This window comes from Pelophylax lessonae (genome assembly GCF_965119305.1).
Source record: "Pelophylax lessonae genome assembly, chromosome: 2".
Lineage (NCBI taxonomy): Eukaryota > Metazoa > Chordata > Amphibia > Anura > Ranidae > Pelophylax > Pelophylax lessonae.
This window is the reverse complement of record NC_138769.1, coordinates 202,279,742-202,299,173: the sequence shown is the minus strand read 5'-3', so window position 1 is coordinate 202,299,173 and position 19,432 is coordinate 202,279,742. Positions and strand designations below refer to the sequence as shown.

The 19,432-nt window shown below is 43.2% G+C and overlaps 1 protein-coding gene across 1 annotated transcript in view; it reads left to right on the top strand.

Annotated features, from left to right (window-relative positions):
* Positions 1-2,163: 2,163 nt before the first annotated feature.
* Positions 2,164-19,432, top strand: part of RPGR (retinitis pigmentosa GTPase regulator) — a gene marked incomplete at its 3' end in the record, with an annotated part of 120,403 nt that continues 103,134 nt past the window's right edge. Inside the window, exon 1 of the mRNA XM_082245445.1 lies at positions 2,164-2,301. Within this exon, the coding sequence (XP_082101571.1) occupies positions 2,268-2,301 (34 nt within the window). The 5' untranslated portion in view covers positions 2,164-2,267. The remainder of the gene's footprint in view (positions 2,302-19,432) is intronic.

Sequence of the window (19,432 nt, the reverse complement as noted above, 5' to 3'; positions counted from 1 at the left end):
AAAGCCTTTTATTGAGGATAATGCGCTAGGTCGGTGCGCCCTTTTTTGTTCTTTTTTGCCTTTAGTATCGGTGGACTACCCCAGTCCGTAAGGGCAGCAAGACCTTAGCCATCTGAGAAGCCAGTTGTCAGTCCCGTGAAGTGTGTGGTCAATGGGTCTGGATACCAAGCGCAGGAGAAGGGTGGCTACACCTTATTGTCAGTGTCCAACTGTCTGGCGCAATAGCGCAGTTCCGCTATATGTCGCTGATCGCTGTCTAGATACTAATCTAGGAAAAAAAATTTCCAGTACATATACCATAATTTGTAGACGCTATACATTTTTGTGCAAAACAATCAATATACGCTTATTAAGATTTTTTTTTTTTTTTTCAAAAAATATATAGAAGAATACATATTAGCCCATATTTATGAAGAAATTTGATTTTCCAATTTTTGTATTTAATATGTTTTATAGCAGAAAGTAAGAAATATTGTTTTTTTTTTTTTTAATTGTCAGACTTTTTTTGTTTTTAGCGCAAAAAAAAAAACGCAGCGGTAATCAAATACCACCAAAAGAAAGCGCTATTTGTAGGAAAAAATGACATTAATTTTCTTTGGGTACAGGCAGTTAAAGTAACGCAGTGCCGTACCGCAAAAAATGGCCTGATCGTGAAGCGGGGTAAATCTTCCTAAGGTGTTAATAAACCCAGGAGCCTGCATTCTCTATATCTGGTCTCCTACAGTACACAGAACATGGAAATGCAATTATTTTAGTAAATATAAACTGATTAATACCTTTTCTCATCAGCAGTATATAGCAGTCTTGTGACTTCTATCGGTGCCTGGTTAAAGCTTGTAGGAGGAGTTTTCATTCTCCTCTTGCTGTCCTATGAGACTGCAGGACCCCTGACCCTCTGTCTGGACAGTGCTGATTGGCCCTGCGCTGGTCAGATGCACTGTCCCAAAAAACTCTCTAGCAATGCACACCAAACTGAGCATGTGCAGCTTGCCACCAAGGCTCTGTACTATCAGCAGATAGATTGGGGACAGTAAAAGAAGGGGAGGCAGCCTTTTTACACAATGCGTAGGATTAACTCTTAGGTTCCACAGTGAGTACAACAACTATGCTTTAATGCATATACAGACTTATTTTTACTGTTGTAGGTTTATTAACACTTAGAGCTGGTTCACATATAAGCGATGACAGACATCGCATGTGATTCGCAGCACACTGCTCTGCAAATCACATGCGATGCAAATTCATCCATACAGATTGTATGGATGAATTCGCATTGTATTCAGACACAACTCGCACAAGACCCTTTTATGGGTCCGCACCAGAATCGGATCGCATTGGGTGTTCACACCTATGCAATCCGAACTGACAGTTCGCACTGCGATATGCAAACTAATCTGGGGGTGTCGTTAGCTTTGTATTGACACCCCCAGCGATTTGCATATGGCACTGTGAACTGCCTCCCTCCGAGTTAAGTGCGATGCAGGAACCCGCAGTGGATTTGCAGGGTTCCCGCATCGCATATGTGTGAACCGGGACCTAAAGCGGAGTTCCGCCTTCCCCTCCAAAAATTAAAAGTCAGCAGCTACACATACTGTAGCTGCTGACTTTTAATTTTAGGACATTTACCTGTCCTGGAGTCCAGCGATGTCGGCACCGCAGCCGATGTTTCCATCGGCTGTCGGGTGCTGCCGCCGCCATTGCCGGTAAAGGAACCCGGTGGTGAAGAATTATGGCTTCACAGGCGGGTCCCTACTGCGCATGTGTGAAGCGCGCTGCGCATTTCTATTGGTTTGGCGGGGGAGGGGGCCAAACTTCTGGGACGCACAGCCGCGGAGCCGTGTCCCAGAAGTGGGGAAGGGTACCTATCAAAAAATTCCCCCCTCCCCTCTGAAAGGTGCCAAATGTGGGGGGGAGCAAAAGCACCTTTGGGTGGAACTCCGCTTTAAAGTTAAAGCAGTTAAAAAAACAATGTCTTTCTCCTGCAAATAAGGAGTTACCCCCTTGAACTCTGTCCCTTCCAATGAGGAAAATCATTCCTAGCAATGTCAATGTTTGGTCTATTGAACGAAGTTCCATCCTCCAACCGCACAGTGGCAGTGTGGGACCGCAAGACAGGATGACGGCTCCCGCCCCCGTTGCTATAGACTTGCAGTTTGTTTACTTCCGCTCTCGGATTCCTGGCGGAGAACACGGTTGTGGACGGGTAATGGCTGAATGAGAGAACTGGAGGGGGGAGCAGCTGAGCTCAAGCCACCGGGATCCCGGGAATGGCCGCCGAGGAGGAGGAAAATCTAGTGCCCGGTAGGCTCAGGCAGCAGCATCTCCTTGTGCATGCATACGATGGGACACTCACTGGCGGTATCTGTATCGTATTGTATGACAGTCCCCAGCTGATCCGATACTGCTGTGTGACATGATATACATCTACCTGCTAGTGGACTATGACAAGCACTGACACGATCCATAGCTCTTGGGATGGGAGGCAGTGTCCTGGTTTATGGGTGACTGCAGGCTTTGTCACTGACATGGTCTGTCAGGAGAATGTGATAGGCACAGATAACTCAGCAATCACTGCCATTGTCCTCAGCACTTGTGTGTAAATGACATGATTTAAAGTAGAACTATAGGCAAAAATGCTTTTTTCCGTTTTGGATAGAGCAAGGGAGGGTATACCCCTGCCCGTTTTTTTCCCCCTCGCCATCTGTGTTCCATTGCGGAGATTTCCCTTCACTTCCTGTCACATAGCTAAACAGGAAGTGAGAGGAAATCCCTGAAAATTAAGGGAATTACTTGGGGACCCCCAGATCATCAGAACTAGTGTCCCCTCTATTACTTTTCTAGGGACAACCCAAAATTTGGAATTTACTTTCACTTTCAATAATAATGGTAAACAGGACAAGTAGAGAGGGTAAATCTCCTTAAAGAGGAGTTCCAGCCTGTATTAACCTCCCTGGCGGTCTGATTACGTCAGGATTTCTGTGCTAAAAGTGGTACATTGTTTTGCTTGGAAATCTACTGTTTTATATTTTATAACTCACCTTCCCCTGCGATCCCCCGCTGTCCTTCCCCGCCATCCTCCCGCTGTGTGCTCGGTTGATGCCGGTGTTCCGTGAGAATAACCTACCCCGTGAGAAATGCCTACCCTCGTCACTTCCTGTCAGAAAAATCTGAGCAGCGTAGCAGTGCGCATGCTCAAAGCCGCGGATACGTCATTGAACAGCAGAGGAACTGACAAGTGCGCATGCTCGGATCACGGTAGTGTGTGTAACGTTACATTTGCGGTGGGTAAATTAAAACATTTCCTCTGCAATGAGTCATCTCTGCTCCTATCCCTGTCACTTCCCTGATCTCGGCTAATAAATATAAAAGCGGCGGCGGGTGTATGAAATGTAAATGACGGAGATCTCGGCTCCGTGATCCGCTTTTATATTTATTAGCCGAGATCAGGGAAGTGTCAGGATAGCAGTGGAGATGACTCATGTTGCAGAGGAGCTGTTTTAATGTAAGCACCGCAAGGGTAACGTTACACACACTACTGTGATAAATCCATACCCTCCGAGCATGCGCACTTGTCAGGCCCTCAGCTGTTCAATGACGTAGTGCTGACGTAGGTGCCCCGGAAGTGACGAGGGTAGGCATTTCTCACGGGTAGGTTTTTCTCACGGAACACCGGCCCCTGTCTTCCGGTTCCCTTCCCTGTGAGCGTTGCGACGCAGGGGGGTGAAACCGGAGGCAAATTCAAAAGTGTAAATACACAAATGACATGAAAACAAGAGCGGGAAAGCAGGCACAAACCTAAAGAAATGCCTTTTGACACACTCACTCAGCACTAAGGAGCTGAAATTGTGTTACCACAACTAGAAACATTCACATAAAATGAAATAAATAGATAAACAGCTGCTGTTATAAAATCAGAAATATAAAAAGGTGTGTGCATCTAATCCCATATACCAAATCACATGCATACACTAACACCACTATACCATGTACAGTGGGTACGGAAAGTATTCAGACCCCCTTAAATTTTTCACTCTTTGTTATATTGCAGCCATTTGCTAAAATCATTTAGGTTCATTCTTCTTCCTCATGAATGTACACATAGCACCCCATACTGACAGAAAAACACAGAATTGTTGACATTGTTGCAGATTTATTAAAAAAGAAAAACTGAAATATCACATGGTCCTAAGTATTCAGACCCTTTGCTCAGTATTTAGTAGAAGCCCCCTTTTGATCTAATACAGCCAGGAGTCTTTTTTGGAAAGATGCAACAAGTCTTTCACACCTGGATTTGGGGATCCTCTGCCATTCCTCCTTGCAGATCCTCTCCAGTTCTGTCAGGTTGGATGGTAAACGTTGGTGGACAGCCATTTTTAGGTCTCTCCAGAGATGCTCAATTGGGTTTAAGTCAGGGCTCTGGCTGGGCCATTCAAGAACAGTCACGTAGTTGTTGTGAAGCCACTCCTTCGTTATTTTAGCTGTGTGCTTAGGGTCATTGTCTTGTTGGAAGGTAAACCTTCGTCCCAGTCTGAGGTCCAGAGCACTCTGGAGAAGGTTTTTGTCCAGAATATCCCTGTACTTGGCCGCATTCATCTTTCCCTCGATTGCAACCAATCGTCCTGTCCCTGCAGCTGAAAAACACCCCCACAGCATGATGCTGCCACCACCATGCTTCACTATTGGGACTGTATTGGACAGGTGATGAGCAGTGCCTGGTTTTCTCCACACATACCGCTTAGAATTAAGGCCAAAAAGTTCTATTTTGGTCTCATCAGACCAGAGAATCTTATTTCTCACCATCTTGGAGTCCTTCAGGTGTTTTTTAGAAAACTCCATGCGGGCTTTCATGTGTCTTACACTGAGGAGAGGCTTCCGTCGGTCCACTCTGCCATAAAGCCCCGACTGGTGGAGGGCTGCAGTGATGGTTGACTTTCTACAACTTTCTCCCATCTCCTGACCGCATCTCTGGAGCTCAGCCAAAGTGATCTTTGGGTTCTTCTTTACCTCTCTCACCAAGGCTCTTCTCCCCCGATAGCTCAGTTTGGCCGGACGGCCAGCTCTAGGAAGGGTTCTGGTCGTCCCAAACGTCTTCCATTTGAGGATTATGGAGGCCACTGTGCTCTTAGGAACCTTAAGTGCAGCAGAAATCTTTTTGTAATCTTGGCCAGATCTGTGCCTTGCCACAATTCTGTCTCTGAGCTCTTCAGGCAGTTCCTTTGACCTCATGATTCTCATTTGCTCTGACATGCATTGTGATCTGGAAGGTCTTATAGACAGGTGTGTGGCTTTCCTAATCAAGTCCAATCAGTATAATCAAACACAGCTGGACTCAAATGAAGGTGTAGAACCATCTCAAGGATGATCAGAAGAAATGGAAAGCACCTGAGTTAAATATATGAGTGTCACAGCAAAGGGTCTGAATACTTAGGACCATGTGATATTTCAGTTTTTCTTTTTTAATAAATCTGCAACAATGTCAACAATTCTGTGTTTTTCTGTCAGTATGGGGTGCTATGTGTACATTCATGAGGAAGAAGAATGAACTTAAATGATTTTAGCAAATGGCTGCAATATAACAAAGAGTGAAAAATTTAAGGGGGTCTGAATACTTTCCATACCCACTGTACATGGTGTAGCGCTGTTAGTGTATGCATGGGATTTGGTATATGGGATTAGATGAACACACCTTTTTACACAAATGACATGATACAGAGCTGTGATCCTAACGGATTACACTGTATCATACCATTTCACCACAGGATTGCACCTGGTGACTTTTCCAGTGCCCTGCCTGTGCTTTTCCAGTTCTTTGTGCCTGGAAAATAGAGAACGACCATGGCGTCCAAAAAGCGTCCTTTATGCGCAAAAAAACGCTTTTAGACGAACTGGAAAACAGCAACAGCGAAACGGAGTTACTTGAAGAACTGAGCGATAGCAATTCATGGGAAAATTCGTCATCGGGTATGGAAAGTGACGACAGCGACGATTCTGAGGTCTCTTTCTGGCACATCGCTCCATTGGAAATTTTGAAGAATTATTTGATATACTTCCCAAATTCCACAAGCTATGTGCCAGAAAGAGACCTCAGAATCGTCGCTGTCGTCACTTTCCGTACCTTATGACGAATTTTCCATGAATCGCCATCGCTCAGTTCTTCAAGTAACTCGCTGTTGCTGTTTTCCAGTTCCAAAATCATATTGTTTCCCTGGGGGTTAGTGGAAACTTCCCCCCTGACATTGATAGTCAGCAGTGTGTCCCCTTGTATTGATGGTCTGAGGTGAAGGGCCCCCTATATAATGGTAAGTGGAAAAGTGCACCATACATTGGTGATCAGTGAAGTTTCTCCTTTCATCAGTGTTCAGTAAGGTGTTCCTTACACTGGTAGTCAGTAAAATATCCCCTTACATCAGTAGTCAGTAAAGTGTCCCCTTACATTGGTGGTCAGTAAGGTGTTGCTTGCATTGGTGGTCAGAAGGTGTTTTTTACATTGGTGGTCAGCAAAGTGTCCCCCTACATCAGTGGTCAGCAAAGTGTCCCCCTACATCAGTGGTCAGCAAAGTGTCTCCCTACATCAGTGGTCAGCAAAGTGTCCCCCTACATCAGTGGTCAGCAAAGTGTCCCCCTACATCAGTGGTCAGCAAAGTGTCCCCCTACATCAGTGGTCAGCAAAGTGTCCCCCTACATCAGTGGTCAGCAAAGTGTCCCCCTACATCAGTGGTCAGCAAAGTGTCCCCCTACATCAGTGGTCAGCAAAGTGTCCCCCTACATCAGTGGTCAGCAAAGTGTCCCCCTACATCAGTGGTCAGCAAAGTGTCCCCCTACATCAGTGGTCAGCAAAGTGTCCCCCTACATCAGTGGTCAGCAAAGTGTCCCCCTACATCAGTGGTCAGCAAAGTGTCCCCCTACATCAGTGGTCAGCAAAGTGTCCCCTTCCATCAGTGGTCAGCATAATATCCCCTTCCATCAGTGGTCAGCATAATATCCCCTTCCATCAGTGGTCAGCATAATATCCCCTTCCATCAGTGGTCAGCATAATATCCCCTTCCATCAGTGGTCAGCATAATATCCCCTTCCATCAGTGGTCAGCATAATATCCCCTTCCATCAGTGGTCAGCATAATATCCCCTTCCATCAGTGGTCAGCATAATATCCCCTTCCATCAGTGGTCAGCATAATATCCCCTTCCATCAGTGGTCAGCATAATATCCCCTTCCATCAGTGGTCAGCATAATATCCCCTTCCATCAGTGGTCAGCATAGTATCCCCTTCCATCAGTGGTCAGCATAGTATCCCCTTCCATCAGTGGTCAGCAAAATATCCCCTTCCATCAGTGGTCAGCAAAATATCCCCTTCCATCAGTGGTCAGCAAAATATCCCCTTCCATCAGTGGTCAGCAAAATATCCCCTTCCATCAGGGGTCAACATAATATCCCCTTCCATCAGGGGTCAACATAATATCCCCTTACAGTGCATCTGAAAAGTATTCACTTTTTCACTTTACTTTTTCCACATTTTGTTATGTTACAGCCTTATTCTAAAATGCATTCTTTTAATTATTTTCCTCAAAATTCTGCAAACAATACCCCTTAACGACAACGTGAAAGATGTTTGTTTTAAATCTTTGCAAATGTATTAAAAATAAAAAACGAAAAAATCACATGTACATAAGTATTCTCAGTCTTTGCCATGACGCTCAAAATTGAGCTCAGGTGCATCTTGTTTCCACTGATCATCCTTGAGCTGTTTCTACAACTTGATTGGAGTCCACCTGTGGTACATTTAGTTGAGTGAGCATAATTTGAAAAGAAACACTCCTGTTTATATAAGATCTCACAGATAACAGTGCATGCCAGAACATAAACCAAGCCATGAATTCCAAAGAATTGTCTATAGACCTTCGAGAAAGGATTGTATTGAAGCACAGATATGGGGAGCACAGTGGCCTCCATCATCAGTAAATGGAAGAAATTTTTACCACCAGGACTCTTTTAGAGTGGGCCAGGGCCACCCAGCCAAACTGAGTGATCAGGAGAGAAGGGGCTTAGTCAGGGAGGTGACCAAGAACCCAATGGTCACTCTGATCGAGCTCAAGCAGTTCTATGTGGAGAGAGGAGAACCTTCCAGAAGAACAACCATCTTTGCAGCACGCAGCACGCACTCCACTAATCAGGCCTGTATGGTAGAGTAGCCAGACAGAAGCCACTCTTTAGTAAAAGGCACATGACAGCCCATCTTGAGTTTGCCAAAAGGCACCTGAAGGACTCTCCGACCATGAGAAACAAAGTTCTCTGATCTGATGAAACAAAGCTTGAAATCTTTGGCCTAAATGACAAGCTTCATGTCTGAAGGAAACCAGGCACCGCTCATCACTTGATCAATACCATCCCTACACTGAAGCATGGTTGTGGCAGCATCATGCTGTGGGGATGTTTTTCAGTGGCAGGAACTGGGAGACTAGTTTGGATTAAGGGAAAGATGAATGCAGCAATGTACAGAGACATCCTTGATGTAAACCTTCTCACGTGCACTCTGAACCTCAGACTTGGGCGAAGGTTCATCTTCCAACAGGACAATGACCCTAAGTACACAGCCAAGATAACAAACGGGTGGCTACGGGACAACTCTGTGAATGTCCTTGAGTGGTCCAGCCAGAGTCCAGACTTGAACCTGAATAAACCTCTCTGGAGAGATCTGAAAATGGCTGAGCATCTATGTTCCACATCCAACCCGATGGAGCTTGAGAGGTCCTGCAAAGAAGAATGGAATAAACTGCCCAAAAATAGGTGTGCCAAGCTTGTAGCATTCTTCTCAAAAATGCTTGAGGCTGTAATTGGTTCCAAAGGTGCTTTAACAAAGTATTGAACAAAGGCTGTGAATACTTATGTATTTACTATGCAGGTAATTAATCTTCTTAAGGACATAGAGTGGAAAGACAGCTATATTCTAGCCACTGCTGATGTTTCGTCACTCTACACGGTGATCTCACATCAGCATGGAAGGGAGGCTGTCGAGTACTTTTTGGGACAGAGCACCCTGCTGAATTTTATGAGCCGGTTCATCTTAACCTTGTTGGATTATGCCATGGCCCATAACTTTTTTTGGTTTGGGGGCACTTTTTAATAGACAAAACAAGGGCGTGGCCATGGGCGCCAAATTTGCGCCAAGTATGGCCAATTTATTCATGGCCAAGTGGGAGGAGGATGTCATCGGTGACGTTCCGAGACCAGAGGTTGTCCTCTGGCGGAGGTACATTGATGACATCCTCCTCCTATGGGATGGTGACATGGAGTCCCTTGACTCATTCATCTCTGTGCTCAATAACAACGACAGGGGCATTAGGCTCACCCACGAAAGCAGCAGATCTGAGATCCATTTTTTGGATCTTAAGATCAAAGTGGTGGGCAATCTCCTTGAAACCTCCACATTTTTCAAAGAGACTGACAGGAACGGATTTATTGACACATCCAGCTGCCACCATGTGGCGTGGCTTAAGTCCGTTCCTGTCAGTCAGTTCCTCAGACTGAAAAGGAATTGTTCTAATAGGTCTGATTTCCTGCAGGAGGCTAGTACCCTAAAATCCAATTTTTTGGAAAAAGGCTACAATGAAGAGGAGCTTGAAAGGGCCCTTGTACAAGCTGATAGCCGTAATAGGGAGGACCTATTGCAACCGAGGGTACGAGGTGAAAACAAAGACTTTGAATATGCCTTTTTTTTCCTCATACTCTATCCAGCACTTCTCGGTCAAGAAAATTATCCGCAAGCATTGGCACATTCTGAAATATGACAGTCTATTGGGGCCGGTACTGCCGGCAGCCCCTAAGATCATTTTTAGGGGAGTGCCCCCATTGAGGCTACAAATAGCCCCTAACATCATAGACGCGCCTACAACCGTTTCATTTTTTCAGCAGAGAGGGGGTTTTTACCCTTGTAGACGCTGTTCCATCTGCAAAATCAATGCTTGTAAAGCGAGGAGGGTTGAGTCATTCACTTCCAATGCCACTCAACAAAATTTTAAGATTAAGCCGTTTATTACCTGTACCACCAGACATGTTGTCTATTTGTTACGTTGCCCTTGTGGCTGCGAATATGTGGGCCGCACAATTCGCATGCTACATGTGCGCCTACAAGAGCATGTGGCAAACTGTTTCCGAAACATAGTGTCTCGCGGCATTATGATCTTTGCCACGGGGGAGACCCTAAGGGTACGGTCTTCCTCGGCATAGACAAATTTTCAGGGAGCTGGAGGGGTAGCAATCGTACCAGGGGAGTCTCCCAGTTGGAGACCAGCTGGATATACCGGTTAAAAACATATGCCCCTTATGGGTTAAACATTGATTGGGACATCAATTTCTTCATTAACAATGCTTAAATGGAGTGGTTATTTGATGTCCCAATATTGAGAAGTTTTTCCCATTATGGTTTGTAATTTTGCTCCAAGTTTTTATGGCCTTTTAATTAATTCATTTTGGGGTTTTATTGTATTTTTTGCAATCACAGGATATGCTTATTTTTTCTTTTTGGACTTATATGTATTATGTTTTGTTATTTTAGTTAAATGTAATTTCACATTTTGTGGGAGGAGTTTTCCAATGGGACCTGTTTCTGGCCGGAGGATGGCGCTGTGTCCTGTGGTGTGCCCTGTGTGGTGGTGCAACTTGAGTGTATGGATGCACTATAGGACCATAAGTGTCTTTCCGGTGAGAAAGCATAATTATTTATATTGTCATCGGTCCTGCAATATGGATTCGAGTCTCACTTGTATGGGATTACCGAGATATGCTGTTATACAGCGGTCTTGAGGTTCCCATATTTGTGATTGACCAAGTCTTAATTGACATATTAGTACCATTAGTTTGATGTCCGGGGTGCTGGTACGCAAATTACTGGCTTCCGGTTCCGGACTACGGTAATTCCGATGTCCGGGGTGCTGGTACGCAAATTACTGGCTTCCAGTTCCGGACTATGGTAATTCCGACCCGCTAGTTCCGGTCGTTGGAGCGCACTCGCTCAGCTTCCAGGATCCGGGTCGATGATCTGATATCCCGCCCCTTCCGCCTCGCTCAGCATATAAGTATGGATGGTTTACCGCAGGCCACACCCCCTGACTACGTCATTGGCTGACGAAACGCGTAGGAGGAGCCTGCGGCACGCCACGCTGGGACACGAGGGGACGCGGTTGTCATTTTCTTGGTTGGGAACCAGGTCCCGGGATTGCTCCCCAGAGATATATGTCTTATTATCTCCATCCAAATGTGAGTTGCCACTTTTTAGTCCTTGCATTAATAAATTTGTGACTGTACTTCACTATGGGTGTTGTCCCCTTTCTTTATTCATGCACTCATATTGAGCGGAGCTGATGTGGTTATCGTAGTGAGCTGGGCTGTTATCCACATGGTTCATCCGATTTCCAATACAGGCGGTTAATGATCTCTGTGGTGGGGATCATTGCATTGCGGTAAGGGGCCATTTCTCTCCATTTGGTGGTGGTCTATATGCATTGGACTTCAGGATGGTGAAAGTGTGACATTCATTACGGGGAGCACATCTCTTTTTCTTTGATGGACTTGATCTCCAACTATTTGATTTTATGCTATATTTATCTGGACTGTTTATTTCAATTTATAATTAATACGAGCGCTACACCATATTTGTTATATATTTATGTATATGTCATTTTTTTTTTTTTTTTTGGTCATTTTAATAAATTTGCAAAGATTTCAAACAAACTTCTTTCTTTGTTGTCATTATGGGGTAATGTTTGTAGAATTTTGAGGAAAATAATGAATTTAATCCATTTTGGAATAAGGCTGTAACATATCAAAATGTGGAAAAAGTGAAACGCCGTAAATTTTTTCCGGATGCACTGTAGATCAGTGGTCAGTAAAGTGTCCCCTTACATCAGTGGTCATTAACCACTTTCATACCGCTGGAAGACCTATGACGTCCTGGGCTTTAAATGGGAATATCTGAATAATGCCTGCAGCAGCAGGGATCATTCAGATATCATTTTTTAGTTGGTGATTCTCTTCACCATAAGAACAATCATAGCAGCTGTTCAGCCGCTTGATTGTTCTTACAGGCAGCGGGAGGGGACATCCCCCCCCCCCCCATAAATGTTGGAGACAGACCTTCTACATTGGTGGGGATTGAGAGAGGTACCGTGTTATATTAGTGATCATTGGGAGAAGAGCCCCCTTACACTGAATGATCAATGAAGAAAATGCACTGTCCACTGCTCTATTGACTGACAATGTCCCACTTTTAAGGTAGTGTAAGTGTATATTTTTACAGTGACATTTGTTTTGTTATATTTTTCTAAGTTTTCCTTACTATTTAGTTAGGCCTTGCTGGGTAATTTCTTAAAACAAAAGGGTGTCGAACCCCAGTGATATTTGAGCGTTCATATTGATTAGGTAGATTTCCATTTCTCAAAGGTAGCCTACCCCTTCTCCGAGGCATACTAAACATTTTGGAGAAACTGTCCAAATCTTTTTATAACTCCCCATTTCTTTTGAATTACCCTCTTTATACGTAAATAAAGATCTTGAATAACTCTTTAGCCACTTGGAGTATCTTGGCGCACAATGGAAGCGGCAGGGGGTAGTTGGGGGGGGGGGGGGGTGGTAGTCAACTTTTGCATCAGGGCTCACAAGCTTTAAGCTACACCTCTGATCTGAGAACATAAACTGCTACACATCCCTGTTTCTGCTTCAGCCATTCTGTGGATCTGTGTTTCTCCATGTTTTCTGCTGCTTAATGGCAATGACCCTATGTGACAGACCCAACTGGGACAGGGGCTTTTGGAGAGGACTGCAGGGTAGCCTCTTGCCTACTGACTACGGGCCCTGGCATTTGAGAGAACTATGAGCATTCAGTAAGAAGTCCTGTTATATGATGCAAGATGACATGTTGTTACAACATTTAACAGTCAAGGAAGCCATGATGGTCTCTGCCAACATGAGACTCAGTGAGAAGATGGATGTGGATGGAGAGCGTTTGTGAACAGCAGTTTTCAGTTCTTTCCACGGATTCTCGATTGGATTCATGTCTGGACTTTGACTTGGCCATTCTAACACCTGGATATGTTTATTTGTGAACCATTCCATTGTAGATTTTGCTTTATGTTTTGGATCATTGTCTTGTTGGAAGACAAATCTCCGTCTCAGGTCTTTTGCAGACTCCATCAGGTTTTCTTCCAGAATGGTCCTGTATTTGGCTCCATCCATCTTCCCTGTCCCTGCTGAAGAAAAGCAGGCCCAAACCATGATGCTGCCACCACCATGTTTGACAGTGGGGATGGTGTGTTCAGGGTGATGAGCTGTGTTGCTTTTACGCCAAACATAACGTTTTGCATTGTTGCCAAAAGGTTCGATTTTGGTTTCATTTGACCAGAGCACCTTCTTCCACATGTTTGATGTGTCTCCCAGGTGGCTTGTGGCAAACTTTAAACGACACTTTTTATGGATATCTTTAAGAAATGGCTTTCTTCTTGCCACTCTTCCATAAAGGCCAGATTTGTGCAGTATACGACTGATTGTTGTCCTATGGACAGAGTCTCCCACCTCAGCTGTAGATCTCTGCAGTTCATCCAGAGTGATCATGGGCCTCTTGGCTGCATCTCTGATCAGTCTTCTCCTTGTATGAGCTGAAAGTTTAGAGGGACGGCCAGGTCTTTGTAGATTTGCAGTGGTCTGATACTCCCATTTCAATATTATCGCTTGCACAGTGCTCCTTGGGATGTTTAAAGCTTGGGAAATCTTTTTGTATCCAAATCCGGCTTTAAACTTCTCCACAACAGTATCTTGGACCTGCCTGGTGTGTTCCTTGTTCTTCATGATGCTCTCTGCGCTTTAAACTGACCTCTGAGACTATCACAGTGCAGGTGCATTTATACAGAGACTTGATTACACACAGGTGGATTCTATTTATCATCATTAGTCATTTAGGTCAACATTGGATCATTCAGAGATCCTCACTGAACTTCTGGAGAGAGTTTGCTGCACTGAAAGTAAAGGGGCTGAATAATTTTGCACGCCCAATTTTTCAGTTTTTTATTTGTTAAAGTTTGAAATATCCAATAAATTTCATTCCACTTCATGATTGTGTCCCACTTGTTGTTGATTCTTCACAAAAAATTCGTTTTATATCTTTATGTTTTGAAGCCTGAAATGTGGCAAAAGGTCGAAAAGTTCAAGGGGGACGAATACTTTCGCAATGCACTGTACCTGCTCCCCCCCCCCCCCCCTCCCAAAAGGTCCAAATGTGGCAGTGAAGGGGAGAGGGGTGCAAACAAACAGAGCTTTCCCTTTTGGGTGAAGCTCTGCTTTAATGAGATCTGTAGCTGGACTGTCTGACGCCCCGGAAGATTTTACCCCCTTCCTGACCAGGGGGTATTTTGCGATTCGGCACTGCGTGACTTTAACGGACAATTGCGCGGTCGGGCGACGCTGTACCTAAACGAATTTGACGTCCTTTTTTTCCCCATAAACAGAGCTTTCTTTTGGTGGTATTTGATCACCTGTGCGATTTTTTGATCATGCGCTATAAACAAAAAAAGAGCGTCAATTTTGCAAAAATAACAATATTTTTCACATTTTTTTTTATATGAAATTCCCCCAAAAAAATGTAAAAATCAAAATTTTTTAACATTTTCGGGCAATTTGTTTTATGCTACATAGGTTTGGTAAAAAAATCGCAAAAAGCGTATTTTGATTGGTTTGCACAAAAGTTATCGCGTTTACTAACAAAGGGAAAGATTTTTGTCATTTTTGTTGTTTTTTTTTTTTTTTAACGCGTAATGGTGGCGATCTGCAATTTTTTTTTTTTTTTTTTGCGGTACTGCGACATTGCGGCGGACAGATCGGACCCTTGACTGACATTTTTGACACTTTTGGGGTTACCAGTGACATTTCTACAGTAATCAGTGCTATACATATGCACTGTTACTGTAAAATTACACTGGCAGTGAAGGGGTTAACTTTATTTGAGAGGGAGGGGCTGTGTGTGTCCCTAGGGGCGTGATTCTAACTGTGATTGGCTGTGGCTAGAGCTGTAGGAACAATGATCACCGGTCCTATATAGTAGAACCGTATGATCATTGTTTCTACACAGGGGAGAATGACAGGCGCCTTATTTACACGAGCCGCCTGCCTTTCTCCCCCAACGATCGCCGAGTGACCGGCGGACACGCGCGAGGGGGGTCCGTGACCGCGCCGCCGGCGCGCTCCCCAGAGCCTCACAGGCTAGTGACCTATATATACGTCACTTTGCCTGTGAGGGGCTGACTGCCGCAATATATTTACTTGCGGCGGTCGGCAAGTGGTTAAAACAGAATTAAACCCTCCTATCCTTTACAGCCAAGGAAGCTGGTTCTGTTTAAACTGCAACTGCCATGGTGCTGCACATGTGATCAGTTATGACACCGGCTATTTCATGGTTTGACAGTTTGGTTGAGAACACAACCAATGTGACAGTTACATTCCCGACACATGCAAGGAATGTAACTGTTTTTTGAAACTGTTAAATCAATGGGTTTAGTTCCACTTTATGATTTACTGCTGTTTCAGGGCTCTGGGCTTCAGCAAAATGGCAGCCTTCAGCAAGAAGCAAGTTGATATGGGTAAAGTTCCACTTTAATTAGCTTACAATACATCTAATGAACTGCTAGCTGTTCATTAGATGTACTGATATTACTATTTCAAGTTTGCATTGTTTAGGATAATGTGATCAAGCTCTTATCTAATTTTGTGTGGTATAAATTCTGTGTGAACTTACAATAAAGAGTTCCAGTTTGCACCTAAGCTAGTGTCTAGTTCTTGGGTGCAATTCTCAACTATATAAGACGTGGATAAAAAGGCGCTGGTAATCTTTTATATTACTGGAAAAACTTATTCAAGGTATCACGTGTATTAAATTAAATATTAATATTATTAAAAAATATTTTTAATACTGAGTAAAATAGTGCAGTTCGTGATTATAAAAATTGTTTAAAGGTGCATCAATCTATAATTGCAAATATTAATTATCATAAATCTCATAAATAAATGTTACATAAATAAATATATAAAATATGAATCAGTGCAACAAGCAAACAAAGTGCTAAATAGTGCGTGTATAAATTAAACCACATCAAATACAATTGAAAATGGTCGTGCTCTCCAGTAAAGTGCTCCAAAAAATATATAGCAAGTGTCTCTGGAAAAAACTGAGCAATTCGTGCAATAGGATAGTGCTTCTATGTTCTTATTCTAAAAGTGCTTCAGGTGGTGGGGTGTGACACACGTGGCCTCTTACCAGCTTCCAATGAGTCGCAATGACCCCCAACGCCTGTGATCCCTTTATCTGGGTGGATCAAACCTCTCCTCGATATCTTTAGATTGGATATCTGCTCCTACATTAAGCGTGTATGGACCATGTAGTCCGCATATAAAGCTAAAACAAAAGCCTCCAATAGTGAAATATTGTATGTTTTATTCTAAAAACTAAAAGGTTTACAGTTGGTCTCTTACAATTTGCTGTGCCCTCCTGGCACTGGGCAATTCGGCGGTACACAATTATTCGGGTACTGGGAAGATAGTATCCGAGGATCTGCAGCTTCCTCCTATCCTTCCTCTCACTGTATTGTGTGTGGCGACGACCGACCGCCGCATCTGGTTCCAGAGTGGAGAAAGAAAGCTTTATCTTATCGGAGGCTAGGCGGTCCGTCACACCCTACTAGTCATTGGGGGGCATCTGACATGAGGAAGCGAAGTCCTTCTCCTCTAACAAGATGGCAACCTTCACACAGTGCAGAAAAAGGCAGAGCAATCTGTTTATTGAGGAAGCCTACAGACAATACTAATAACTAGTCCTTTGCCCTCAATTTGCAGTTTTTGGTTACAGTTTCCACACTTCAACTTCCACACTCTTAATTAATGTCTCAGACTGTCTACTTTCCAAAAAGGGGCCATTTGGGGGTTATTTGTATTGAGCTGCAATTTAGGGCCGTCAGTTCATGTGTATTGATTAATTTTCAAATGTATGGATATACCATAGTTTATAGATACTATTACTTGCACACAAATTAATATATACTTATTGGGATTTTTTTTTTTTTGTTTAACCAAAGACCTATAGCAGAATACATTTTGGCCTAGATTTATGAAGAAATCAGATTTTTTTATTTTTTTATTTTTTAATAGGTCTTATAACAGAAAGTGGAAAATAATGTTTTTTTTTTCTAAATTTTTAGTCATTTTTCATTTTCAGTTGACCCCTGAAATTTGTGGGGGTTATGTTCCTATAGCACCTGTGAATTGTAAAAAACTTTTACAAGATTTGGATGTGGTAAAAAAAAAAAAAAAATGCCTATAAATGGAATTTATGTTAAATATTCTGTTACAAAATTAGTAAATGATTTTGTTAATAATTTATCGTGCAATTGCATTAAAAATTATATATTGCCACAAAAAAGCCATAAAAAATTGTAGAGGATATTAGTTAGGTTCTAAGAAAAAAACCCATGAGCGACTGAAGCCGCAAACTCTGAATCGCAAAAAAACAAGTGAGGATCAAATACCACCAAAAGAAAGCTCTATTTGTGTGAAAAAAAAATGATATAAACTTAATTTGGGTACATTGTTGCATGATGATGCATTTTCCAGTTAAAGTAGCATAGTGCTGAATAGCAAAAAATGGCCTGTCATTAACCACTTACTGACCGCCCTCCGTCGATTTACGTCGGTCCTTTGACGCTAAATACTGGGGTTATGGCAGCAGATAGCTGCCATAACCCGGTATTTTTGAAAACTGTGGGCGATCGACTTTCCGTCCCAGAGGCGGATTCGAGGACTGGAGCGACGTCAAACGTTGTTGCCTAGCAACCGGTTTAAAGGGGCGATTTTTTTTTTTTTTTTTTGTGTGTAGTTGTGAGGTCCAGATCTCACAATAAAGAGGTCCTGTTATGCCTTTTTCTATTACAAGGGATGTTTACATTCCTTTTATAGGAATAAAAATGATCAAAATTTTATTTTTTTTAAAAAACTGTGTAAAAATAAATAGGAAAAAAAAAAATTAAAGTGCCCTGTCCCTCCGTTCTCGCACGCAGATTTGAACGCATATGGAAGTCCTGCCTACACATATAAACGGTGTTCAAACCACACGTGAGGTATCGCCAGCGATCAATAATTCTAGCCCTAGACCTCCTCTGTAACTCTAAGCTGGTAACCTGTAGACATTTTTAAATTGTCGCCTATGGGGATTTTTAAGTACCAAAATTTGTTGCCATTCCGCGAGCGTGCGCAATTTTGAAGCATGACATGTTGGGTATCTATTTAATCGGCGTAACACTATCCTTCACATTATAGAAAACAATTGGGCTAACTTAACTGTTTTCTTATTTTTGAATTCAAAAAAGTGATTTTTTTTCCCAAAACAATTGCGTTTGGAAGACCGCTGCGCAAATGCGGAGTGATAAAAATTATTGCAAAAATCTCCATTTTATTCTCTAGGGTCTCTGCTAAAAAAAATGTATAATGTTTGGGGGTTCTAAGTAGTTTTCTAGCAAAAAAAAACGATTTTAGCTTGTAAACACAAAGTGTCAAAAATAGGCCCGGTCATAAAGTGGTTAAGGGGGTAAAATCTTCCGGAGCTCAAGTGGTTAAAGCTTTATTAAACCCAACCCCAAAGCAAACTGTGACGTGAGTCACTTTTGGCTGGGGGGCTTGTGGAACCTGGATTGCTTTAGGGAGCTTGGTAGACTCTTTGTCCAGCTTCCCCAGCCCCTCTTATGTGTAAGTCACCCTGTGTCTATTAGGGGCACAGGGAGACCAAGAACCCCAGTCAGGTCTGCACAAATCAGACTCGCCGTACAACCACTCCGGATTCAGCATTTGGTGTTGCCCCAGTTATCCTGGGTTCTATATGTGTGGTTTGTATTGAAAGAGGGAAAGGCTCTTTCACTTGGGACAATTATATTTCTGGACAACATCCCTCAGGAAATATATAAAGATATATTGCAGAAGGGTTTCATAGACCCTTGCTAGTGGGGTGGGGTTTGTTGTTGTTGAATACCTGCATTCCATTGTTCTATTGTTCCTGTCTGCCTTGAGTAAGCTTATTATGGGATGTGTATGTTTGTGTGGATTGGCTAAGGGGGAGGGGTTGTCAGATTGTATATCTCTGTGTGCATGGGTTTTGAATAAACAGTTTTGATTCTGGTTTCACTCCAAAACTTGTACTGTCGAGTTCTTGGGGTAACTATAGCCAGATTCACAGATCCCGTGTTCCAGAGCTTAGGAAGCACGTTACTGGCGGAGATACCCATTTGCAGTGTCCGGATTCCGTCACACAAACAATATATATGTGATGGCTGCATTCGTTTTTTTTTTTTGGGCTTTGTCGATCCTGCCTGTAAGTCTGTTTTTCAACAGAACAAGCTGTCCTGCGGATGTAG